This window comes from Hypanus sabinus, chromosome 8, assembly GCF_030144855.1.
Source record: "Hypanus sabinus isolate sHypSab1 chromosome 8, sHypSab1.hap1, whole genome shotgun sequence".
Lineage (NCBI taxonomy): Eukaryota > Metazoa > Chordata > Chondrichthyes > Myliobatiformes > Dasyatidae > Hypanus > Hypanus sabinus.
The window spans coordinates 20,603,575-20,631,336 of record NC_082713.1 but is presented as its reverse complement, the minus strand read 5'-3'; the positions used below and the strand labels follow the sequence as shown (position 1 = coordinate 20,631,336).

At 39.8% G+C, this 27,762-nt stretch overlaps 1 protein-coding gene across 4 annotated transcripts in view; it reads left to right on the top strand.

Annotated features, from left to right (window-relative positions):
* Positions 1–27,762, top strand: part of ar (androgen receptor) — a 190,067-nt gene that overhangs the window by 138,642 nt on the left and 23,663 nt on the right. For 3 of the 4 annotated variants that reach the window (XM_059976808.1, XM_059976807.1, XM_059976810.1), the window contains one exon: positions 9,574–9,718. The exons of the other annotated variant lie outside the window; for it this stretch is intronic. In XM_059976808.1, coding sequence (XP_059832791.1) covers positions 9,574–9,718 — 145 coding nt within the window. The remainder of the gene's footprint in view (positions 1–9,573; positions 9,719–27,762) is intronic. 4 annotated transcript variants of the gene reach the window in all.

The following is a 27,762-nucleotide window of genomic DNA, read 5'->3' as shown; positions in this document are numbered from 1 at the left end:
GAGAACTGCACACAGATGGAAAGGTGCAAGTCATGCTAAATGTGATTATGAATTTTTAAGCACATAAAGCTTTAATTGATGCACCAAATTTATCGGCATTATTTGCTGCTTCTAGGTGATAGTAAAACTGTTAATTGGTTTACAAATTCAATCCATTGTGTTCTTTCTTTATAACAAACTGTAATTCTAATTTATTATGGGTGTAGTAGATGCTATTGATAACCTTGAAGCAGTTTTTTTCCTTCAATGCAAACACAAAACTTGCACCAAATTTTTATGCAAATTATAAACTGGTCAGCTGAAGAATGCCTCAAAAACTAACCTTTCAGCTGAATTATTATGGAGTTCTTCAATATATCATGCGCATTCTAGTGAACTTCTCCCAGTTACATATTCATAGTAAGATTTTGTCTTTCAGAGGTGGAAGTCTTACTGAGAAAAAAATTTGTTCTGCAAATTGTTTTAGCCCTTGCTCCATTGTTTTCCTTCATTCATTGTTCTAACATAACCACACTGCTTTTTACAGATAGTATATGTTGTTGTCAAAGAAAACGGATAGAAATTGTCAAAGGAAGATGTGTTTCTAAGCGATTAGCTGTTACTCTTGGAGCATTGTGATATAGAAGCATAGAAAGCCTACAGTGCAATTCAGGCCCTTCAGCCCACAAAGCTGTGCCAAACATGTCCTTACCTTAGCATGTAGTGATGACTTGCAGCAGACTGAAAAGCTTGAACATGTAGATATTAAGAAAGAGGATGTGCTGGAAAGCATCAGGTTGGATAAGTCGCCGGGACCGGATGAGATGTACCCCAGGCTACCGTGAGAGGCGAGGGAGGAGATTGCTGAGCCTCTAGCAATGATCTTTGCATCATCAGTGGGAACAGGTGAGGTTGCGGATGTTGTTCCATTATTCAAGAAAGGGAGTAACGATAGTTCAGGAAATTATAGACCAGTGAGTCTTTCTTCAGTGGTTGGTAAGTTGATGGAGAAGATCCTGAGAGACAGGATTTATGAACATTTCGAGAGGTATGTTATGATTAGGGATAGTCAACATGGCTTTGTCAAGGGCAGATCATGCTTTACAAGCCTGATTGAATTTTTTGAGGATATGACTAAGCACATTGATGAAGGAAGAGTAGTAGATGTAGTGTATATGGATTTCAGCAAGGCATTTGACAAGGTACCCATGCAAAGCTTATTGAGAAGGTAAGGAGGCATGGGATCCAAGAGGTCATTGCTTTGTGGATCCAGCACTGGCTTGCCCACAGAAGGCAAAGTGTGATTGTAGACGAGTCATATTTTGCACGGAGGCCGGTGACCAATGGTGTGCCTCAGGGATCTGTTCTGGGACCCTTACTCTTTGTGATTTTTATAAATAACCTGGATGAGGAAGTGGAGGGATGGGTTAGTAAGTTTGCTGATGACACAGAGGTTGGGGGTGTTGTGGATAGTGTAGAGGGCTGTCAGAGGTTGCAGTGGGACATTGATAAGTTGCAAAACTGGGCTGAGAAGTGGTAGATGGAGTTCAACCCAGATAATTGGTGGTTCATCAAATATAATGGCAGAATATAGCATTAACGGTAAGACTCTTAGCAGTGTGGAGGATCAGTGGGATCTTGGGGTCTGAATCCATATGACACTCAAAACAGGTTGACTGTGGTTAATAAGGCATATGGCGCCTTGTCCTTCATCATTCATGGGATACAACTATGATCAGCACAAAGTCATCAAGGCAGCATAATAATAATACAGAGACAAGATTCAGACTCAACTTTCCACCAACAACACACGCAGCTTATGGCAGGGTCTGCACACCATCGCAGACTTCAAAGCTAAAAGCAGTTGAGTTTCCAACATCGAGGCCTCTTTCCCAGATGAGCTAAGTCTTTTTTACGCTTGATTCAATGTTACCAGTACTGAGCCCCTGAGGAGACCTGCAGATGATGCAGCTGGCAGCTTGGTTATCTCCAAGGCCAAAGTACGCATACGTTTCCAACGGTTGGAGAGTTGCAAGGCCATGGGACCTGTTGGCATCCCAGGGCAGGTGTGTTTACAGACATTTTTAATCTCTCCTTTCCCAGTGTAGAGTGCCCTTCTGCTTCAAAACATCCACCATTGTCCCTGTACCTAAAAAGACCACGGTACCATGTCTGAATGACTGGCATCCTGTCACACTCACCTCAATAAAAAGCAAATGCTTTGAGTGGCTGGTCAAGGATTATATCTGCAGCATGCTGCCACCCACACTGGACCCCCTACAATTTTCCTACCGACACAACTGATTGACAAATGATGCTGTTGTAAACTTCTTTCGATCTACCTGATGCAAAGACACCACATACTACGGTGAAAATAACTTTAACTCTTTATTAGCAAGTTACTCGAGAGAACCCTCCTTAAGCACTCTCTCTCCTGAAGCAAATACAGATATTTTTATATCACGTAGTCATGCACACAGATAAATGTGGGTTCACCCCCCTTAGTTTCTGTACAGATGAGTATTGTTAACTTTATCAGTCATAAATTGTTCATATAATAGTTTTAATTGCTACTATGTCTGGATGCAGACAGGCACAGGCTTACCATCCAAACCCTCCTGTCCTTGGAAATAGCCACTCCTTTTTTATGCTTATCTTTCAGGTGCCTAAGGAGTACAAGGCACGTTAGGTTTCTCACAGCAATTAATCAGGCAATAATATAAGTTACCCTAAGCAAAACTGAAGTTAAGCGCAGATCATATACCAAGGACGCTGTCACCCGCTCAGCTTATCTTATGGGAAAGCATTTGTGCATTTATACTCTTTTTCTCAAGCTTATAGCTGCTATCACCCTTACAAAAAATAGCCAAGGTCACGAGTGGCCTACAAGATGCTAACTTCTTAATACTACAGTGCAACAGCCACAGCTCTATACACTGTCCTTACACATCTGGAGAAGAAGAATTCTTATGTGAGAACGCTGTTCTTGGACAACAGTTCAGCATTCAACACCATAATTCCCTCCAGGCTCAACAAGAATTTCAGAGACCTCGGCCTTCACCCTACCTTGTGTAGCTGGATCCTGGACTACTTGTCAGATCTCTGGCAAGTGGTAAGAGTAGACTCCCTCACCTCTGCCTCTCAACACAGGTGTCCCTCAGCTGTTGTGTACTAATCCCCCTCCTTTACTCTCTGTATACTCATGACTGTATTGCCATTCACAGCTCAATCTGCTAATTCAATTTGCTGACAACACTACACTGATTGCCCTAATCTCAAATAATAATGAGGCAGCCTACAGAGAAGAAGTCATCAACCTGACACAGCGGTGTCAAGAAACAACCTTTCCCTCAGTGTCGCAAATACAAAGGAACTGGTTGTGGACAACATGAGGAATGGAGACAGGCTAACCCCTATAGGCATCAATGGATCTGGGCTTAACAGGCTGTACAGGGAGGGAAGCAAAAGAAGTGGGGCGTGGCACTGTCTATCAGAGATTGTGTCACGGCTGCAGAAAAGGAGGAAGTCATGGAGGGGTTGTCTACGGTGTCTCTGTGGGTGGAAGTTAGGAATAAAAAGGGGTCAATAACTCTACTGGGTGTTTTTTATAGACCACCCAATAGTAACAAAGACATCAAGGAGCGGATAGGGAGACAGTTTCTGGAAAGGAGTAATAATAACAGGGTTGTCATGGTGGGAGATATTAATTTCCCTGATATTGATTGGCATCTCCCTAAAATGAGGGGTTTAGATGGTGTGGAGTTAGTTAGGTGTCTTCATGAAGGTTTCTTGACACAATATGTAGATAAGCCTACAAGAGGAGAGGCTGTACTTGATCTGGTATTGGGAAATGAACCTAGTCAGGTGTCAGGTCTCTCAGTGGGAGAGCATTTTGGAGATAGAATTGTTATCACTATCTCCTTTACCATAGCATTAGAGAGGTAGGAACAAGTTAGGGAAACATTTATTTGGAGAAAGGGAAAATAAGAGGCTGTCAGGCAGGAACTTGGAAGCATAAATGGGAAACAGATGTTCTCAGAGAAACGTACAGAAGAAATGTGGCAAATGTTCAGGGGATATTAGCGCAGGGTTCTGCGTAGATATGTTCCAATGAAACGGAAAGGATGGTAGGGTACAGGAACTGTGGTGTACAAAGGCTGTTGTAAATCTAGTCAAGAAGAAGAGCTTACAAAAGGTTCAAAAAAACTGGATAATGATAGAGATCTACATAAGGCTAGCAGGAAGTTGCTTAAGAATGAAACTAGGAGAGCCAGAAGGGGTCATGAGAAGTCTTTGGTGAACAGGATTAAGGAAAAGGCATTCTATAATTAAGTGAAGAGCAGGAGGATAAGACATGAGAGAATAGGACCAATCAAGTGTGACAGTGGAAAAGTGTGTATGGAACTGGAGGAGATGGCAGAGGTACTTAATGAATACTTTGCTTCATTATTCACTATGGAAAAGGATCTTGGTGACTGTAGGGATAACTTGCAGTGGACTGAAAATCTTGAGCATGTAGATATTAAGGAAGAGGATATGCTGGAGCTTTTGGAAAGCATCAAGTTGGATAAGTCACCAGGACCAGGCAGGATCTACCCCGGGCTACTGTGGAAAGCAAGGGAGGAGATCGCTGAGCCTCTGAGGCTTGCGGATGTTGTTCTCTTATTCAAGGAAGGGAGTAGGGATATCCAGGAAATTATAGGCCAGTGTGTCTTACATCAGTGGTTGGGAAGTTGATGGAGAAGATCCTGAGAGGCAGGATTTATGAACATTTGGAGAGGCATAATATGATTAGGAATAGACAGCATGGCTTTGTTAAAGGCAGGATGTGCCTTACAAGCCTGATTGAATTTTTTGAGTTTGTGACAAAACACATTGATGAAAGTAGAGCTGTAGATGTAGTGTATGTGGATTTCAGCAAGGCATTTGACAAGGTACCCCATACAAAGCTTATTGAGAAAGTAAGGAGACATGGGACCCAAGAGGTCATTGCTTTGTGGATCCAGAACTGGATTGCCCACAGAAGGCAAAAGAGTGGTTGTAGATGGGTCATATTCTGCACAGAGGCTGGGGACCAATGGTGTGCCTCAGGGATCTGTTCTGGGACCCTTATTCTTCGTGATTTTTATAAATAACCTGGATGAGGAAGTGGAGGGATGGGTTAGTAAGTTTGCTGATGACACAAAGGTTGGGGGTGTTGTGGATAGTGTGGAGGGCTGTTAGAAGTTGCAGTGGGACATTGATAGGTTGCAAAACTGGGCTGAGAAGTGACAGACGGAGTTCAACCCAGATAAGTGTGAGGTGGTTCATTTTGGTAGGTCAAATATGATGGCAGAATATAGTATTAATGGTAAGACTCTTGGCAGTGTGGAGGATCAGAGGGATTTTGGCGTCTGAGTCCATAGGACGCTCAAAGCAGCTGCGCAGGTTGACTCTGTGGTTAAGAAGGCATACAGTGTACTGGCCTTCCATCAATCGTGGAATTGAACTTAGGAGCTGAGAGGTAATGTTGCAGCTATATAGGACCCTGGTCAGACCCCACTTGGAGTACTGTGCTCAGTTCTGGTCACCTCACTACAGGAAGAATGTGGAAAACATAGAAAGGGTGCAGAAGAGGTTTACAAGGATGTTGCCTGGATTGGGGAGCATGCCTTATGAGTATAGGTTGGCCTTTTCTCCTTGGAGCGACAGGATGAGAGGTGACCTGATAGAGGTGTATAAGATAATAAGATGCATTGATCACGTGGATAGTCAGAGGCTTTTTCCCAGGGCTGAAATGGCTAGCACGAGAGGGCATAGTTTTAAGGTGCTTTGGAAGTAGGTACAGAGGAGATGTCAGGGGAACGTGTTTTTTTAAACGCAGAGAGTAGAGATTGCATGGAATGGATTGCCGGTGGCGGTGGTGGAGGCAGAAATGATAGGGTCTTTTTTGAGGCTCCCGGATAGGTACATGGAGCTTAGAAACATAGAGGGTTATGGGTAAGCCTAGGTAGTTAACATTAGAAACCTCACAGCATAATACAGGCCCTTCAGCCCACAATGTTTTGCCACACACGTCCCTACCTTAGAAATTGCTAGGTTTACCTATAGTAGTCTACTTTTCTAAGCTCCATGTACCTATCCAAAAGTCTCTTAAAAGACCCCATCTTATCTACCTCCACCACCATTGCTAGCAGCCCATTCCAGGCACTCACCACTCTCTGTGTATAAAAGCTACCCCTGACATCTCCTCTGTACCTACTCCCAAGCACCTTAAACCTGAGCCCTCTTGTGGCAGCCATTTCAGCCCTGGGAAAAAGCCTCTGACTGACCACATGATCAATGCCTCTCATCATCTTATTCACCTCTATCAGGTCACCTCTCATCCTCCATCACTCCAAGGAGAATAGGCTGAGTTCACTCAACCTGTTTTCATAGTTGTATTTCTTGAGCTCCTGCTGATTCCAAAAGTTTGTCAAATATATAAAGAGTAAGAGAAGCAGAGTGGATATTGGACCACTGGAAAATGATGCTGGAGAGGTAGTAATGGGGGACAAAGAAATGGCAGACAAATGTAAGTATTTTGCACCCGTCTTCACTATGGAAGACACTAGCAGTATGGCAGAAATTCAAGTGTCAGGGCAGAAATGTGCTGTTGTCTGAGAAGTTTCTAGACCAGTTGCAAGTGTGGGCAGAGAAATGACAGATGATGTTTAATCCAGATAAGTGAAGTCATCAAATACAAGAGAAATATAAATAGCTTTACCATCAGGAGTGCTAGCTTCTTGCTCTCTGAAAGTGGCAACAGAAGTAAATAGGAGGACAATGGCTACTTCCACTGGTTGGATGTTGAGTATGAACTAGAGAAGGTGTTCCAGTCTTAATCTTAAACAGCAGTTTTTTTTTACTTTCAAGCTCCTAATATCATTGGTCTAACTAGTTCATAGGTACAAACGTTTAGTTAGAATGCTAATTTGACTCCCAAGTTATACAGTCAGAGAGATGCAGCACAGAGATGAGCCCTTTGGCCTATCATGCCTGTGCTGACTGACAGCCACATTTACATTAGTCCTACATTCATCTCATTTTATTGTCATTCTCTCCCAAATTCTACCACGCACTAACCTGGGGCAATTTATATTAACTGTTTAACTTACCAACATGAACGCCTTCGGCATGTGGGAGAATACTCAAGTGCCCGGAGGAAACGCAGGATTCTCCATGGAAGCCAGGATTCATTGTACCTGTATCTATAAGAAGTTACGTTTTTCATAACAAAAAATCCTGAACCTTTTGCAAAAAAAATTTATGAATACTCAACAAAACATATGTAGAATGGGCCATAATATATTAAGGAAAGTCAGTTTATTGTCATGGAATGGACACAATGCCATGAGCAATCAGGAAATGGAAGCATATAGCTTGTGACACTAATTGAAACTGTGCCTTCAGAACTGAGTTGTTTGTCTGGGTTCGGTGTAACGCAACTGTCAAAGTACTTTCTCAATCTAAAAGGACTCCTTGATTGCAAATATTATTTATCACTTAAGTTTAGTTATGGTATTACTTGGAAGTTAGCACCATTCTTCTGTTGCATATTGTTGGTAATGTCACTCTTGGCATATTATTCTCTTGCTCTGATTTGGCAGTGACACTATGGTCACACAAAATTCCTTTATACATGAAATCATAGACTTTGGTGGTTGTACTATAAAACTGAAAGGATTGAAAATTGTAAAGTTGTTTATGATTAATTAATCTGTCCATGTGAAATATTGGTTTCAGGCACCAGTTTGTGTTTTTTGATGTACAGGTGGTCCCCGCTTTTCGAATGTTCGCTTTACGGCAATTCGCTGTTATGAAAGACTTACAATAGTACCTGTTTTCGCTAACCAAAGAGGATTTTTGCTTTTACAAGAAAAAGACACCCGCTTTATACGTCTGTTCACTCCAAGAAAGACTACAATGACCGTGAAACCTTGTGCGGGCAGTTGTTTGCGCATACGTGTACGTGTGCACGTGCCGATTTTTTCTTCTCCAAATCGATTTTGGCTCGCTGCCTTCCGGAGTTTGATAAGTGAAACTATGCTGTACCTACAATATTTCTACTTTATATAGGGTGTAAATTTATCATATCATTCGTGCTTTTACTATATATTAGTGTTATTTTAGGTTTTGTGTGTTATTTGCTTTGATTTAGTAGGTTTTTTGGGGCCTGGGAATGCTCAAAAATCTTTCCCATATAAATTAATGTAATTGCTTCTTCACTTTATGACAGTTTCATAGGAATGCTCTACCTTCGGATTGCGTGGGAAACCTGCTTTCAGCTTGTATCTATAGTTGGCATTTGGTATCATTTACTGTATCTGCATAGGATGACCTGTTCTGCTGCTGTCTTGGACTTTTCATTAACTTTCAAATAAGAATGATAGTAATGTACATACTTACAAATTGAAGTTTTTTCTTGTGTTTAGCTACAGAATCCTGTGGTCACAAAGCCCATAGAAATGCTTTAAACTGTTTTTGCTTATTATGGGCACTGCATTGTCCACCAGTTGCCTGAATGCCATCAAGGCTTCATTTGTTAACTCTTGAGGTTTAAAGTAATTTGGGAATCCTGTAAGTGTTCAGAATTATTTCCTCTCACTCTTATTAGTCGTTAACTATTTGATGAAGTGTTGTCTCTACTGAATAATGTGTCTTTGATTTTTGATTGTACTTCAGTAGACAAGTTGTTGAAACTGTGGACAGTTCCATTGCAGATCTAGAAGTCCAGTGTATAAGGCCTGAGTTTAGTGGGAATATGTACTTCATAGGAATATCAAGTGTCTTCTAAAAGTCTTCAAGAGTTAATGCTTCCCTATTAAATCTCTCAATCATTAGGTGCAACTGTACTATTATCAAACTAGGTCACTCAACGTAAAGCATATAAATTTTGCCTGTCACTTGATATCCCCGACTGTGTTTCTGTATGTGGCAAAGTTATGTTCAGATAGTTGCATTTCAGTCAAGAGTTTATTTCTTTACATTGCAAGCTCTGCAGCAGCATCCATTCCGTGTAAGGTCAGATATATTGAGCAAGCTATTTGTTTTTTATGCAATGTAAAAATTCACTGAGAATTTAGTAGCCCACTACACAAATTAAATACTTTAGCAGTCGCAAAAAATATTTAGGTTGCAGCAATATGGAAATCGCCCAGCAAAGTAGCAAGGGAGTATATTTTATCCATTTAAAATTATTGGGGACACAACATAGATTGCAGAAATGCTAAATAATTTTTATTTTCCAGCGGTGATCTCCCTTCGATCACTATGATATTTAAGTTGCTCAGAAAATGGCTTACAAGTTTACACAGTGTTATTAAGATTTACCTACTTACAATGGAATGGGGGAAGGAAATAAATTCAACCTGAAAGAATGCAGGTACTGTAATTTAACTCCAAGAATTGGTAAAATTGCACACCATGATCAGCGCAAAAAGCATCATAACAGTTTATGCATTTGCACCATTAATAATTTGCCCTTAGTGCTAAGAAGCTCTGTTCTTTGCCAAGCTGTGTACTGATCATTGCATACTGTAACATTATTTCAGCACAACTGCTCCTTGTCTGCAGGTTTTCGCAATTTACATGTGGATGACCAAATGAGTCTCATACAGTATTCGTGGATGGCAGTTATGGTCTTCGCAATGGGATGGAGGTCCTATAGAATTGTGAATGCCAGAATGCTCTACTTTGCACCAGACTTGGTATTTAATGAGTAAGTGAACATATTTCTGGTAGGGTTGCCAACTTGATTCAATTTGATTGATTTTTCAATCAAATCCTAAAAAAATGTTGGTGGTAGAAGTCTTCCTCCTTCTGAATAAGAAACATGATTCACATCTGCTTAATTCCAAACTTATTTTGTATGATTTGATCAACTAGAATTTTAAGTTTGTTGCAACTTCCATGGGTGCCGGAATCTTGTTTCCTGTTGATGACTTCGGAAAACTGCATATTTCTTTTGCATCAGTTCCAGTTCGATATGATAAAATGAGTAGCTAATGGTGGGCTTTACCGACGGGCTTATACAACAACTCAATCTCTATTTTTATTTAATTAAGTTAAATTGAATGCTTTTTAAAAGGATGAAAATTAGCACTATTGCTAATTATTTGTTTTGATAAGAGTATAATTGTTGTATCCTTAATTTTAATAACTTTAATGAGTTCTTCATACAGTTTGAGGGGAAGACCAAAAAAACAAATTTAGCAACAAGTATCTTTGAATACTGTAGATTAGAATTTTAACTAGTTGTGTTTAAAAACAAAGTTTTTAATGTCTGCAAAATGTCTGCAGATATGATTTGATGTGATTGTTCTGGGAAATTCTGTGGACTTACTACTTTTTTAAAATTGCTGATCTATTTTCATGATAATCTTCGCTGTTAAAATGTTAAACTGATTAAAATGAAGTATTTGTTGTTTAATATGCACCAATTACAGGGAGGGTGGCTTTCTTTGAAATTCTTAAGCAATGCCTTTTGCAGTAAGCCCATTAAATACGGCAGCTAATTTTCCTCTGCTTCACTGCATAGCATTTCACAAGTTTCTTCAGGTTATGAAAAGTTCTATGTGGTAGGCTGTTTTTAATTTATTATCTACAATTCTTTTTTAACAGAGATATGGATACATTGTGCAAGTGTAAAATTTTCTTTCCATGTCTTAATTGTTTCACTTTGATAGTACATTGAAATGTCCCTCAAAGAAACAGGAACTTCAGTAATCTTTAGGAAAATAAATAGATAAGTTTATCAGTTTACATGAAAATAGAATCTATTATATAAATTTAAATCATGTCAGTCTGCAGGAATGACATTATACTCAAAAGTCCATTGTGAAAATTCCTCAGGTTTATTTGATGAGCATATACATCAAAATTGTTCTCCAAAATTAATATTTCTCTTACAATTTAACATGAACTCCTTAGCTTCTCTTGGTATAGTAATCAAGGTGACTCGTGTGGTTAGTATTTAGTAACTTTTATTTATAGCGTAAACTAATGTACAGTTGTTACTTTCTAAATCAAAATAGTTTAATTGAAATTTTAGAAGGAATTAAGGGACAGTTCATCATCACGTTTTCAACTGCGAGCAGTGCTTATTAAAAAAAATCCTGGAAAATTGCAAGTGCACAGCACATGCTTTGCTATTCTCTTTTAAAACAATTTTTAAAAATTGCAGAATTGCCCACGATTGAAATCTTAAAATTTTTTGGTCCATTCTTAAATAATTTAAGTTTTTAAAAAAACACCTTGGGTCTCCATTGACTGCTCGTTTCCACGGATGCTGCCCAACCTACTGAGTTCCTCCAGCTTGTTTGTATGTGTGGCTTTGACCCCAGCATCTGCAGTGTATTGTAGGTCTCCATCCTGCTGGCCACCTCAATGATAATAGCAAAGTGGACTTTCTTGCTTTGTTATAAAGAACAGGCTGCAGAATCATATCTTCTTGACCTCTGAGGGTGGGGAACATTACTCACTAAAATTCTGCATACACCTTAAAAGGTGGTCCTGTCTTAATTTGCTATGAGAAATGATGCATTTCAACAGCCTCAAAAATATCAATGTTTTATCCCATATACTATATTACTATTTGGAACCTAATCCTCTGATTGCTCTTTTCGGCACCTTGGGAGGAGGCTGATACACATTTGAGTCCAACTAAACATCGTGCACTGTCTATTGCCTCTCTTTTGGCCAGATGCACAGTCCTCCTTAGGTGGAGAAATGCTGTCCCACCCACTGATGCTCAATGGCTCAAAGACATTATGTCCTGCTTAGACCTTGAAAAGATTCATTATTCACTTCTTAATTCGGACATAAAGTTCCAAAGGGTGTGGGGACCTTTCCTTGAATATTTTTTAATTCCTGCTTAGATTAAAGGCCCATCCTTTTTTTTTCTTCTGCAAATAAATCCCTTACTTCCAGCTTCTTTCAGTTAAGATCTATGGTTTTTGATGTGTAAACATATTATAGTCCAGATAGTAGGCAATATACCTTCTTTTTATAAATACAGCTGTATGGAGATAAAAGTCTTGATTAACTTTTATATATATTGTAAGGTTGGCTTGGAGTTGGGTAATGGAAGGGTGGTAACTAACTATATATGATTCTACTATGGGTGCTTTTTTTTAAAACTGTTATGAACTGTACATCGATACCTTTGTTTTGCACTGTACAAACTTTATTGGGTTTTTTCCATTGTAAAATCTAATAAAAAATATATATCAATGTGATATTAGGAAAACAGATTTGGCATCACTAATCTAACAGCATAGCACAAATGAATGATTTGTTGTAGCTGAAAGATTGTTTTTTGTTTTAGTTAATTGCATTTCTCCATACAAAAGGGTCAGCTCTTCAGTGTTAACCAAAACCTGTGAAGATACAGCACAGAAATGGGCCTTTTGGCCCAACTCTTCCATGTTGACCAAGTTGCTTATCTATATTTGTACTATTTCCCTCTAATATTTTCTAAAATATTTGTGTCTAGATATCTTTAAAACATTCTAATTGTACCTGCTTCTAGTTCTTCTTCTGGCAGCTTGTTCCATATGTCTAGTACCCTCCACAAGGGGGGGAGATTTGATCTTTCAAATCTTTCCCTTCTCACTGCTCTCTAGTTTTAAGCTCCCTACCCAGGGGTGGGGGCAGGGGGAGGTTTCCTATTGATTGCATAAACCTCTCTGCACACTGAGACTATTTTCCAGGATTCTTCCTCCTCCAATCCGACTTATTTCTCAGTTCCCTACTTATTCGCTACTTATTTCTGAGTTCTGCCTATATAGCTTCAGAGGATGATGTCCCAAGAATATCTTCTTTAGGTTTATCTTGATGGTCTCCCAATCAAAAAGCAATTCCCCCTCCTCTTACCTCTATCTCAATTATGCCTGTAAAATTTCACCCTGAAACATTGAACTAGCTATCAAAACTGCTCCTCCTTCAACCATATTTCTTTTTATAACTATGATATCCATTTTCTAAGCTCACACATCTTAGCTGTCAGGCTTCTTGGATTAAAATAGATGTGGTTTAATCATCGGACCTTACTTGTTCTCTGTCCTACATATTGAACTTGTTCACTTCAACATTTATATTTGCCTCTACTTGTCTATCAGATACACTACTACTTTAGGTCTCATTCCCCTGACTAGTTTAAATCCTTCAGAATAGTAAATCTCCTCATTAGTATTCTTGTCCTCCTCCTGTTCAGGTGCAACCCATCCTTTTTGTACAGGTCAACTGAACCTTTGCTTCCTACACCAACACCTCAGACATGGATTCAGAGCATTGTCCTGTTTTTACCCTGCCTAACAAGTGACACCATGAGTAACTTGGAGATCACAGCCTTTGAGGTCCTACTTTTAAGACTTCTGTCTATATTCACACTGCAGTAACTCAACCCTTTTTCTACCTGTGTCTTTTAGGACACAGTGAAAGCCCAGAAGCAAGTGCACTTTTATGGTGTTAGACAATTCCGTAGTGGATAGAAAACAGCAAGTAGAGATTAATAAAATGAGGATCATTGTGTTGGAGACCAAGCCAATATGTGATACTTCTGCAAAGGACATCTGTGAATCTGATCATCGTGAACTGCTAAGATTTAGCCTCAAAATAATCAACTGAAACAGTCATTTATATAGAATCTGCAGTTTTACACTATCCCAAAAGATTTATCTTCAAGTAAGCATTTTCAATCAAAAGTATTGAAACATCACAGATGGTCATGAAGAACTACCTAGAGGAAAATTGGCAAGGGTTTATGGAGGGAAGTTCAAAAGTTAGCCATAGCAATTAAAAGACACTGCTACCCTTCGTTGAGCAGTTACATTTAAGGACAAACAAAAATGCATAGAGAATTGTTGGGAAATGTCACTGAACTTAAGGAAAATTCAGAAATTGGGACAAAGACAACACCAGATAAGGGCAGTAGACTCCTTTCCTTGTTGATTGGTTTGCAAATATTTTGCACATTAATTTTGGCTAGATCCATTTTATACCTTATTTACTTACTGCAATGGCATTAACTGTTTTAACTTCCAACTCGTCATGAAATTGATGTTTTTCTCCTTTTAATGCAGTTAAACAAGTATTATCTTGTAGACACAACCGATTTATCAGTAGTCTCTTAATACTATTTCCATGTCCATTTTTCCATTAGGAAATGAGTAGAATATGAGGGTTAAAAAGACTATCGATTGCTAAAGGAAGCCTAAATACTATCAAGAAGCTATCAGATAAATAGTTTCGAAATAGCACCAATGCACAAGCTTTATACTATTGTGTCCTTTTCATGAAGCAGAAAGGTTTAAAATAGCAACAGTAAACAAAGCTAAATATTATTGTATCCTTTTCATGACCTGCAGGATTATTGTGCTAAAAAAAAACCCCTGGGTAACATTTTTAGGTTGTGTGAAGAAAACCAAGTCACTTTGAAATGATTTTAAAAAGCACAGAACATCTTCACTTTCCTACATTTTCAACTGTGTTCTTCTCTTCTTCGGCTGTCCATCTATTTTTGATGATGACTGAGGCCTGGGCAAGGTTGTATGGAAGACCTGTAGTTGCCCATGCTGCAAGTCTCCCCTCTTCACGCCACCGATGTTGTCCAAGGGAAGGGCATTAGGACCCATACAACTTGGCACCAGTGTCGTCGCAGAGCAATGTGTGTGGTTAAGTGCCTTGCTCAAGGACACAACACGCTTCCTCAGGACACAACATGCTTCCTCAGCTAAGGCTCAAACTAGCGACCTTCAGATCACTAGACCAACGCCTTATTCACTTGGCCATGTGCCACACACTCATCTGTGTTACACCTATACACAAGGGTACTTTTGCTATTTAGGGGTAAAGGTAGGTAGAGTAAGATGGGGGTGGGGAGAGAATAGGAATGGTGAGCCTCTTATCACCTCCAGCTTCTGTCTCTACCTTTCTTTTCCTTGCTACCAGTCAATTATCCCCTTTTTTGATTCTACCCATTATCTGCTAGGCCCCAGCTCATCTTTCCCTGTCACCCTGTACACTCAGTAATGATGCAGGATCTGGATCTGAAAGATCAACCATCCCTCCAATTCCACACATCTTGTTTGACGAAACTAATTGCTCCAGCAGTTTCTTCATTATGAAGTGGGTTGAATATTTTGTGAGTGATTTGATGAAGTGTTTCACATCTATTAGACTTGCCGTTTATTTCTTGTACTGAGAATAAAATATATTTAAAAAGAACAATGCTAGAAAAATCTAATAATTATGTTGGTACACGGTGATTAAGTACTTTGAACAAATTGTGCTCACTGTGTAGGTGTGTTTTAAGAATCTTGAGATATTCAATGTTATTATATTCAGAAAAAATTCTCAAATATTAAGAGATTAAATGCAGTCAATTAAATACACATTTGCATATGAAAGACATGCTAATTGAAATTTGGAAAAGTAAAGAAAACTCAGAATTTAAAAGCAAATCCAAAATAAGAAATTAGTTTTAAATAGGGGTAGGATAAACTATTGAGCTGTATTTCAAAATATTCTTGGATATTTTTCTATTTTTTTCCACACCTTTTTATGGCAATATTTCCCTGTAATCATAAAAGGCAAATGTTTCCTACTACACAGCAACTTTTCCTGAGCAACTACTGTAGAATGAATTAACAGTACAAATTCAAAACAGATGAGAAATTCTAAAAAAAAGATTGTATGCAAAGCAGCAATTGCCATGTATAGCAAGTTTATTTTTAATCTTGTGAAAACATCCCAAAGTGCATCATCAGAGAGTCCAAAAAAAATCTAGATGCTGGCTAAGAAATTAGACAAAGGAAGAGGTTTTAAAATGCATATTAAAAGTAGGGTGAAGCAGCGAAGATATTAGTGTGGGAATTCTAGAGCATTTGACCTTCTCATCTGAATACATAATTGCAGCGACAGATTGTTTAAAACTACTCCTGATCCCAACATGCACATTCCATTAAATTAAGAGTTGATTAAGGGGCCAGAATTGGGTAAACACATTTTAAAAGGTTAAATCTGGAAGAAAATTTTAGAAATGGAGAAAGGGCAAGGCAATAAAAAGTTTCAGAAATAGGTTGATTTTTTTTCATGGAAGAGTTACTGCCTAACAGCAGCACTTACCAGATCCAATTGCCTCCCAAAATGAGTGGCATGCCAACTCAGAGGACAGGTAAAAATTCAAGGTACAAATGAAAATGGACTAATATATAGTCCATATATGATACTAATCTTACTAGTAGCATTTGTATGCTGTGAATAAATTAAATATTTTGATACAAGGTTTTGCTTAATTGGGAGCTTCAACGTGTACAGGGTTGATTGAAACAGAACTCACTGAAGTGAAGATATGACAACAGTTTTGGGTTACTTAACTTTGCTAAGTACTAAACAAAGAAAATTGCTCAGCTGTATGTTGAAATAGTCAAGTAATGAGCTGGCAAAGGTGTAAGTGAGTATTTGAATCACATATATTTTGATACTATAGAGGTGTAAAATGATTATTTTAGTGTTGAAATATGTTGCTTGAAATTCGATTTGAGTTTAGATGTTACATCCAGGCTTGCAGATGATGTAATTCAATTTCAGACAGAAGACAAAGAAAAGAGATTGACAACATAGAATTGGAGTAGGGCCTATTTTCAATGGGCTATGCTCAGATCTATTCTGGGTAAAGTGGAATCAAAGATTTGCAGGCAAAACTATAGATGAACATTTAATAGTGAAGATTTCAGTTGCAGTCTAGGTACACAAGGAAAAGGGGAAGGAAAAATAAAGCAGAGATTCCTGATGACTAAAGTGCTAGAGAGCAAATTAGACCAATAGGAAAGTTGTTTGGGAGGTGCCAGTTTGTTAATATGTGAGAACCAATTCTGAGGAGAAGTATAAAAAGAAATGTGAATCAGAGAGGATGACAAAACATTGGCAGCAAACATCAGAGGAGATCCAAATATCTGATCACGAAGCCAAAAATGAAATCTACATGTAGAGGTGAAGTGCATGTCTGAGGTATTAAATTAATACTTTATACCAGTCATAGGAAGAGATGTCAGTATTTCAGAAAAAGAAGGTACAGCAGAGATTCTGCATAGGGTTAAAAAAAAGAGATACTCTAAAGGTTAGCTGCTCTTGGTAAACACATCACCTCGTTCACATGAAGTAGGTTACCAAGAAAAGTAAAGGATGAAGTTAGAGAGGCTTTAATCATAAACTTCTGAAAGCTACAGAAACGAATTTGATAGTTGAGGTTAAAAAAGTTGAAAGCATGACCCAGCCAGCATTTGTGCTTAACTTGATTTGAGATTTTCTTTAAATGAAATAGATGGTTGAAGAGGGAATTTCAGTTGATAAATTAACAAATATTAGTCTCGTCATCAAGACTGAAGCCCGTAGAAAGGCCAGTAGCAGTATGGGCAGAAGGTTGGCACAGCAAAACAATACAGACAAGGACTGCCAGATTGTTTTGTTTTTGGATAGAAGAAAGTTGTAATTCTGAAGGTCCCCAAGCATCACTATTAGCATTTGTGGCAAGTTCAAATTATTAATACATATACATTGCATGATTTAATTTTTTGAGGATGTGACTGAGCACATTGATGAAGGTAGAGCAGTGGACATAGTGTGTATGGATTTCAGCAAGGCGTTTGACAGGGTACCTCATGCAAGGCTTATTGAGAAAGTAAGAAGGCATTGGATCCAAGGGGACATTGCTTTGTGGATCCAGAAGTGGCTTGCCCACAGAAGGCAAAGAGTGGTTGTAGACAGGTCATATACTGCATGAAGGTCGGTGACCAGTGGTGTGCCGCAGGGATCTGATTTGGGACCCTTGCTCTTCATGATTTTTATAAATGACCTGGATGAGGAAGTGGCGGGATGGGTTAGTAAATTTGCTGATGACACAAAGGCTGGAGGTGTTGTGGATAGTGTGGAGGGCTGTCAAGGTTACATTGGTTCATTGATAGGATGCAAAACTGAGCTGAGATGTGGCAGATGGAGTTCAACCCAGATAAGTGTGAGGTGGTTCATTTCGGTGGGTCAAATATGATGTCAGAATATAGTATTAATGGTAAGATTCTTGGCAATATGGAGGATTAGAAGGACCTTGGGGTCAGAGACCATAGGAGACACTCAAGGCTGCTGCACAGGTTGACTCTGTGGTTAAGAAAACATATGGTGCATTGGTCTTCATCAATTGTGGGATTCAGTTTAGGAGCCGAGAGGTAATGTTGCAAGCTGTATCAGACCCCACTCGGAGGACTGTGCTCTGTTCTGGTCACTTCACTATAGGAAGGATGTGGAAACTATAGAAAGGGCGTAGAGAAGATTTACAAGGATGTGGCCTGGATTGGGGAGCATGCCTTATGAGAATAGGTTGCATGAACTCGGCCTGTTCTCCTTGTAGCGGTGGAGGATGAGAGTTGAACTGATAGAGGTGAATAAGATGATAAGAGGCATTGATTGTGTGATAATCATTGGCTTTTTCCCAAGGCTGGAGTGGCTAGCACAAGAGGGCACAGTTTTAAGGTGCTTGGAAGTAGGTACAGAGGAGATGTCAGGGGTAAGTTTTTTTTAAACGCAGAGAGTGGTGAGTGAGTGGAATGGGCTGCCGGTGATGGTGCTGGAGGCAGATACGATAGGGTCTTTTAAGAGACTCCTGGACAGGTACATGGAGCTCAGAAAAATAGAGGGCTATGGGTAATGCTAGATAAGGTAAGGACATGTTCAGCATAGCTTTGTGGGCCAAAGGGCCTGTATTGTGCTGTAGGTTTTCTATGTTTCCCTACAGTTTACAAATGCACAATGACAGACTGATAAAAATGGTGACTAGAATGCAGGTGAAATTTTATGTTAAGAAATGGGAAGTATCTTTTGTTAGGAATAATAAGATTACATAATGTGCCAGGAGGCACTATTCATTAGAGTTAACAAGAAAAGAGTTCTAGTGATTATATACTGTATGTGCATACAGGCAGTCCCCGGGTTACGTACGAGTTCCGTTCCTGAGTCCGTATTTAAGTCGGATTTGTAGGTAAGTCGGAACAAGTACATCGGTATTATTTAGCGTCAGTTAGTCAAATGTTTGTTTGAGTATATAGTATATATTTTACCTTTCTATGCATATAAAACACTTAAGAAATGTATGTATGCCAACAATTAAACCACTGCGTTGCTTAGTAATAATTGTAGCTTTCATCGGGGCAGGACTTTTCACGTGCTCCATTATTCTCACCATATCCATTATCCTTTAAAATTGTTCCGATCGTTGACCAACTGTAGCCTAACGCTTTTCTAATGACCGGTGGTGTTTCACCTCTTTCCAAACGCTTTATTATTTCCACTTTATTTTCAATCGCGATCGCTTCCTGTCAATGGAACAGAAACACTGCGGGCATCGGGTCCCGACCTCTGCCGGCTCCCGAGGTCCGCAGGGTCTTAAGGACCACCGCACACTGTCAACGGAACAGAAACACTGCGGGCGTCAGGTCCTGACCTCTGCTGGCTCCCGAGGTCTGCTGGGTCCTAATGACCACTGTACTGAGACAGACTGAATGGGACAAGTGGGGGCTGTGCTGGGTTTGGGTATTTGAACATCCACAATATTCCGCGTGGGAATTTAAACTGGAGGTAGCTGTTTTTTTTTTAAACGAGGTCGAGTTGTGAGCTCGATATCAACCGGGCACAGATGGTACGGGAGTCACTGGATCGACATCAACCCGGCACGGGAGCAATCTGTCACTGGATCAAAGTCGGGAACCCCCGTTCTCCAGCCTGGCGCCGATCTCACTGCGCCACCAGCCGACTGGAACAAGGGGGCGGGGTAGGGTCAAGGTGAATCTTACTAAGAAAATTTTAAGCCAAGTACAAAGTTAAACACTCAACACAGTGTCAATGGCAACGACATAAAATGGCGGACGGCATCGCGATCTGACTTAAAATGGCAGATGGCATTTTCCTTCCTTGGTTCGTAAGTACGAGTTGTCCGTAAGTCGGGCATTCGTAACTTGGGGACTACCTGTATTTAATTGGAAGTGGGAGAACACGTTTAAAATGTTTCTTTAAGAAATTGAGATCCTTGCCTTTATAAGTGGAGGCATAGTTTGTAATGGAAAGGGACACAGAAGAGACACTGCATTTATTGGATAGCTGTAGCAACAACTCCCACCCGCGCCCAAGGAACGGCAGGGTAAGGCATTATCTATGCAGGAAATTAACAGTTGATGTTTTAGGCCAAAACCTTCACTGGAACTGGAAAGAAAGAAGGCAAAATTGGTCCTTTTTTAGGTTATTTGTTAACCCTTTAGTGAAATTAAGATTCATAATTATAATCTTTTAATCATATGCAGTCTACTGTCTGTTATTTTGTGGCACTAAATTGTAACAGGGTAGCAAGTTACACAGCATCCACTCAAATAAGGGTTTGGTGTCGGAGAGCGCCAGAGGTAGTTTTCCCTAGACTTACTGTGGTAAACTATGTATACCTGTCTGGACATGCCCCTCTGCTGACTGCTCCTGTGGCTTCTCCCACAGACCACTGTATAAAGGTGATTGGGGCACTACTCCTCCCTCAGTCTTCAACATGGTCGTGCTCCCTTTTCACTGTTAATAAAAGCCTATCGTTCACTTCCAGTCTCCTAGAGTTATTGATGGTGCATCAATTTTATTAACAGCGATTTTAAAACATGGAGTGCATTTTACAACCCGACAAATTGGATATCGACCCTCAATCCCAGGAAGCCAGCAGCGCTTTCGAACTCTGGCTAGCATGCTTCGAATTGTACCTGGAGGAGATTTAAGTAACCGAGCCTGCCACGATGCGCAGAGTTCTCCTCTCCAGGATCAGTCCACGGGTCTACTCGATGAACAGGGACCAGCCAAGCTACCAGGGCGCTATGGACGTCCTCAAAAGACAATACCTGCGGCTGGTGAACACCATCTACACCAGGACATCGCTTAGCGACACGGCAGCAGTGGGCAGGAGAGTCAAGTGCTGAATTTGTCCGGGCCCTACAGACACTCGTGGGGGCCTGCGATTGCGGGGGGCTGACGGCCTAGTAAGAGACACCTACGTCACGGGGATTAGGTCTCTTACAGCTCGACCGGCTATATGCCCTCCATGCAAATCTTTGCCACCCGGGGGTCACCCAGCTTTCCCATTTCGTGAAAGCCCGGAACCTGTCTTACTCCCTTGAGGAAATCAGGATGATGACCAGGGACTGCCAAGTCTGTGCTGAGTGCAAACCACACTTCTATCATCCTGAAAAGGCACAACTTATAAAGGCCATCCGCCCCTTTGAGCAACTGAATGTCGACTTTCAGGGCCCCCTTCCCTCCACCGACCGCTGTGTGTACCTTCTTAACATAATCGACGAGTACGCATGGTTCACCTTTGCCATCCCCTGCCCCGATACCACTGCCACATCTGTTATAAAGGCCCTGTGCCAGCTCTTCACTCTGTTCAGATATCCCTGCTATATCCACAGTGACAGAGGGTCCTCGTTTATGAGTGACGAGCTGCGCCAATTCCTGCTGGCTAGAGGTATTGCTGCTAGTAGGACCATGAGCTATAATCCCCAGGGGAATGGACAGGTGGAGAGGGAGAATGCCACAGTGTGGAAGGCCACATTCTTAGCCCTTAGGTCAAAGGTACTGCCGGTCTCTTGCTGACAGGAGTTCCTCCCCGAGGCACTGCACTCTATCTGCTCCCTGTTATGCATTCTTTTCTTTTCCCAGGAAGTCAGCCACTGGGACCACCCTACCGGCTTGGCTGACGTCCCCAGGGCCATTACTGCTCCGGAAACATGAGAGGAGCAATATATACTCCCCAATGGTCGAGAGGGTTTACCTACTTCATGCGAACCCCCATTATGCCTACGTGGTCTTACCTGATGGGCGGGAGGACATGGTCTCCATCTGCGACCTGGCGCCCACAGGAGCACCAGACCCCTACCCTGAACATTCCATGGTGACCCCATACCCACCAATGTATGTACCCACGAGACACCGTGCACACCAAGCCCTACACAGACTCCTCACAACACTCCTATACCAGGCACCACACACATGCATGAGGGGTTACTTATGCCTAACGGGCTGGCACCTCAAGTCAGGCCGGAGCCAAACACCACCGGTGCTATGTAGATCACAGCAACGGACTCGACCGCCTGATAGACTTGATCTGTAAATATACTTGTCAGAAACTTCGCCCTGTGGGGACTCTCTTTTAAAGCAAAGGAAGGGTGAATGTGGTAAACTATGTATACCTGTCTGGACATGCCCCTCTGCTGACTGCTCCTTGGCTCCTCCCACAGACCCCTGTATAAAGGCGGTTGGGCACTGCTCCTCCCTTAGTCTTCAACATGGTCGTGCTCCCTTTCGCTGTTAATAAAAGCCTATCGTTCACTTCCAGTCTGCTAGAGTTATTGATGGTGCATCACTTACACAACCAAGAAATCCAAGAGGTTTCATGAGGGTGGGAGGTGTGGGGCAACAGGCATGTTGAGAGGATGGGGAGGTAAAGGAAAACTGGAGAAAGAGCAAAAGGACTGGGGAGCAAGCAAAAGGGTGCGAAGAGGAGTGGAGGTTGGTTACCAGAAGTTAGAGGTTGTTCCCTACCTCTATTTTTGCATGTTTCTTGGCTTTTGATTATCTTATTTTGAGAGTTCTTGATGTCTCGGTTTCTCTGCAATTGTAATTCTCCAATCATTAAGAAAATATTTTAAATTTGTTTTATTAATTTCCCAAATGTGGTGTAATATTTTGAACTGCATCTGCTACAGATTTTTTTCTTGTAGAAAAAACATTGTCATTTTTTTTGGCCCAGAATTCACCCTCGATACCAGCAGAGATACCTTCTCTGCTAGACTGAAGCATCCAGTACACATTCCTGCAGTAACTTGTTTTAAAGTGTTTTTATGAATGTGATCACCAAAAAAGCTCAACCATTTTTCCACTGTGGTGCATCTCCATATCTTTGCCTTGTCAGAGTCCCTGTCTTGCCAAAATCATATGGTCTCTTTGTCTGTTGTTCTTTGTCATTCATTGGCATCATCTTTAAGTGCCCAACACATTTAATGTTCTAGTAATCCCACAACTAGCTCTGATTTGGCGTTGATTTCCTTATGCACAAGATAGAATTTAATCTATTTAAACATTAGAAAAATGAAGGACATAATTTCAACTTTTGCCAAAAAATGCACACATTATTCACTCACATCTCAGATACACCCAGATTATAAAACAGATTTATTTGCTATAGATTTATTCTTCAAATATAAATAATTTTATTCTCCTAACATTGCTTATCTTCTCTGCAGTTAATCAATTGCACAAAAAGATTATTCCTATTTGTCATGGATTAGATCCATAAATGCTGTGATCCTTGATGTACAGTTACTACATGTTACTATTACTGATGCACATAATCAATTTCCAAGTATCAAGACAGAAACTTAGTAAAAAGATGTTCCAATACTGAACTGTATATTAAGAACTCAGAACTCTCATCCGGCCAGAACAGAAATCAAAGGTCACGGAAAAATTGGTGTGTTCTTGTGAAATATCAGAGGCATTTAGTAGTGTCATCAAAGCAGTAGATAAGCAAATAAATGCACTGTTGTAATTAGATTTCAGTGACATATCTTTTGACCCACCATTATTAAGTTAGCCTATTTGGTCAATTGGTTCTAATGCCACCCATTGAACATCATAATAGAATCAAAGTGCATGCATTTAATGTAGCTCAAATTATTTTACACAGTGACGTTTTGCACACGTGGGATACCATTCACATTTTTTATGATCTTCAGCAAAACTTTGCTATCTCACCAAACACTTTCAATATACTCCACAAGAAGTTTTTTTAATGAGTGTATATTAGCTCTTTAAAAGTTACTTTGTCACCTGCCCCCTGCTTTTATATTCTCAGCATGAACATCATATCCAAATTGCAAAGCACAATCTGTTATTAATAAGGTGACTGGTATCATCCATTGCAGCAGTGCTTGGGGAACATTATTAGTTCCTACTTATGTATATCTAATTGCAATTCATAGTTTTTTTTGCACAGCTGTATAAATGTGTACAGATTGTGCAAATGGACAGCATTGTATAATAGCAGAGAGCATTTATAATAGAAGCAGAACTGTTGTGACTTATGCTCATTGAACATTGAGAGTGACATTTTATAATATTTTTTTGCATTATTGCAACTCTAGTAAGTTCTCCCCTCAAGGCTTTTTCTGTACATTCACCTGAAAATGCACAAAATCCAAAGCAGCGCAATTAACAAAGCAGTGCTGGTGATAAAAGCAGGATACTTGGGTAAAAGTGTCGCAGTAATTTCCCTCCTTTTGATTTTGGAGTCCTTTCATAACCAAATTATGTAGATATATCCGTAGCTTCAGATGAGCGCAGAAGTTCATTGGGGTGATGTGAAATCTTTGTGTCACTGCTAATCAAAACATAGTTCACTGCTAAATACAATTGTAATCCTTGTATTTACTATTTCTCATCATTCCAACAATGTGCAAACTTAAATTGCCATTTCCCAAGCCATTTATATTTTTGTGTACAGCCACTATACTTAGTCTGTATATTTTATCAACGTTTCCTGAAATTCAAATAATGTTTTTAATAATGCTGGGCAAAAAAGTCATGATGGTTGCTTCTTTGCACACATGACTGTGAGCAAAAATATAACTAGAGCAAATTTTCTATTGTGCTTTAGAGCTAGGGAATCCATTAGTGAACCATTTTTGGACATAGTAGGAGCTCTGGCACATGCATCTGTACATTAGTCTTTAATCAGCTGAATACTTCAAGCAAACAATGAAGCTATTACCACATGAAAATTTATGATTTCTTGTCTGTTTATTGAGTTCATATTGCTCATTGCATTACTGTAGTAGATATCTCCTGGAGAAGTTCAGAAGAATTACATTAAGTGAAAAGAGTGTGCCAATGAAAGCCTTCATTGCTGTCAAGCTCAAAGTATTGGCTATTTAAGTTGCAACTGGCCATGAACACTTTTACTGTTCATAATCATTTTATTTTTGTTTGTGATAGTTGGGATCCCTTTGACCATCCAGCCTGTTCAAATCTATTCACCTGGGATTTTTGTCCATGTCCCAACTGTTACCATGAGCTATATTTATATGGTTATTAAGCTTTTGATTAATTATTATTCAATCTTAGTTCATTTTTTGATATTCAGGACTTATTAAATCAGTCATTAGCTATGCTATTAGCTCATTGGTCCCAATTGTTCTCAGTAATATACCTAAAAATTGTAACGCATCCAATTTTAGTGAATGGAAAAGATGATGGTAAAAATCCATGAGACACTGATGTTAGGTATTTATAGTATATTAAAATAGCTCGGAATTCACACCCATTTTGCAGTAATGGAAGTCCTGAAAATTATAGTGGATCTAGAGTGCAGCATATCACAAAGGCAATTTAAAACTTGGGGAAAGAAAGTAGTAAACACGGACTAAGTTGAAATTAGTGACGAAGATAGAAATACATTTAAACTTTGCAAAGTTTGATTCAAGAATTAGGAGAGAGAAACATAACCTTGAAGCTAATAACCTCCAGATTACTGCCTCTGCTGAATGCTTTGGAAAATCATTTAAACATCTACTTGATTTGATTAGTTTTATGCCCTGATAACCCATATAATCAAACATTTCAGCTTCAGTCAGGCCACACCGTGCAGCTCATTACTTTATCTAGGTTGGGATGATTTGATTGGTTAAAAAGTAACTTTCAGAAAGTTCAGCCTCTCAAGTGCACTTAGTTGATATTTCGGTCAAATATTAGCATAGTTTATATTGTAGTATTTACTATGATGGGATGTAGAAAATAATAAGCGCTTAGATTAAGTTCTGATTGGCTATCAAAGAAAGGAGGAGAATGATGATGACCTTATTCAAACAAAATATCCTAAGGGAGCTTGTCAGGGTAAATGTTTATACTCATGGCTGAGTCCCAGACGGGTAAGGTTGAGTATATCCTCCAACCCCAGAAAGGAAAATAAAGACAAAAACTTGTGGTTTACTTTTTGCAATTCACACTTGCTGTTGTCTATGTTCTCATTCACTCATTGACCAGATAACCTTGTTTACAGTTTATCACCGTGGACATCCTTTCAGAGACAACCCTCCTCTACCCTCCCAGTACATTCACTGTTTTAATTTTAATCTCCAGCATCTGCAGGGTTTTTTTTTCGTTATTTGTATTCAACTGTTTACTCCTCTCCATAGATGCTACCTGATCTGCTGAGTTCCTCCAGCACATTGTGTGTTGCTCAAGAGCTCCAGCATCTGCAGTGTCTCTTGCTTGATTTGCAAAATCTGCTTACCCTTTGAAAATTGTATCCTCTCATTATGTCACTTTACAACATGCTTTCCTGATAGATGTAATTACAATGAAAACTCTCATTGCATCACCTTGTTCCTGCACAGCTTCTGCCAGAATCTGTATACATTTTTCTACTTCTTAATTATTGATCCTAGCAGGGAGTCTGCAGAAGGATTTAGACAGATTGGGAGAATGGGCAAAGTAGCAGCAGATGGAATATAGGTGTAGGGAAGTGAATGATAAAGTACTTTGGCAGACAGAATTAAGGCATAGACTAAATGGGCAGTTTATTCAAAAATCAGGTGCAAAAGGACTTGGGGATCAACTTGCCTAAAGGTCAACCTGCAAGTTGAGTTTGTGAGGAAGGCAAATTCAATGTTAGCATTCATTTCAAGAGGTCTAGAATACAAAAGCAAGGATGTAATGTTGGGGCATTATAAAGCATTGGTCAGATGACACTTGGATTATTGTGAGCAGTTTTGGGCCCCTTATCTAAGAAAATATATGCTGGCATTGGAAAGAATCCAGTGGAGGTTTAAAGGAATGATTCTGGGGATGAAAGGGTTAGCATATGTGGAGTGTTTGATGGTTCTGGATCTGTATTTGCAAGAGTTAAGAAGAATGAGGTGGGAGTAGTATCTCGTTGAAACCTATCAAATGTTGAAAAACCTAGATAATAGATGTGGAGAGGTTGTTTCCTTTAGTGGACTAGTCTATGACCAGAGCACACAACTTCAAGGTAGAGAGCCATCCATTTAAAACAGGTGAGGAGGAATTTCTTTAGCTAGAAAATTTGGAAATTTGGAAAACTAGTAAATTTGGAATTCATTTCTTCAGGTAGCTGTGAAGGCCAAGTGATTGGATATGTTTAAAACTGAGGTTGATAGGTTCTTGGATAGGCAGGGCTCCAAAGGTTATGGGGATGAAGGCAGGAGATTGGGGTTGAGAGGGATAATAAATCAGCCTTAAAGGAATGGTGGAGCAGACTATGGACCAAATGGTGCATTTCTGCTCCTATATCTTATGAACTTATCCTCCTTAGTGAATTCCTTTTCCGCTGTGGCAATTATAACACTTAGTATTGCTGCTACTCCTTACTTTTGTTCTCCATTCTTCCCTAAGGTTTTAACAGTCCAAGATTTTGCTCTCCCATCATATTGATTTTGACAAACAAATCCAAACTTTAGCCATGTTTTATTGTTTAATTAAGTGTATTCCAGCAAAAGCTTCTTTGCACTGTGCTTAGCTTGCTTTCTTCTCTGCTGGAGATTATATATTTTTTTTTTAAATTTGATGATATTTGACAAGGTCTCTGTAGGATGCAGCTGTTATCTGTTCTACAATTATCTGATATGGAGCTTCTAAATAAAAAAGGACTTTGATATCCTACCTCATGCACAT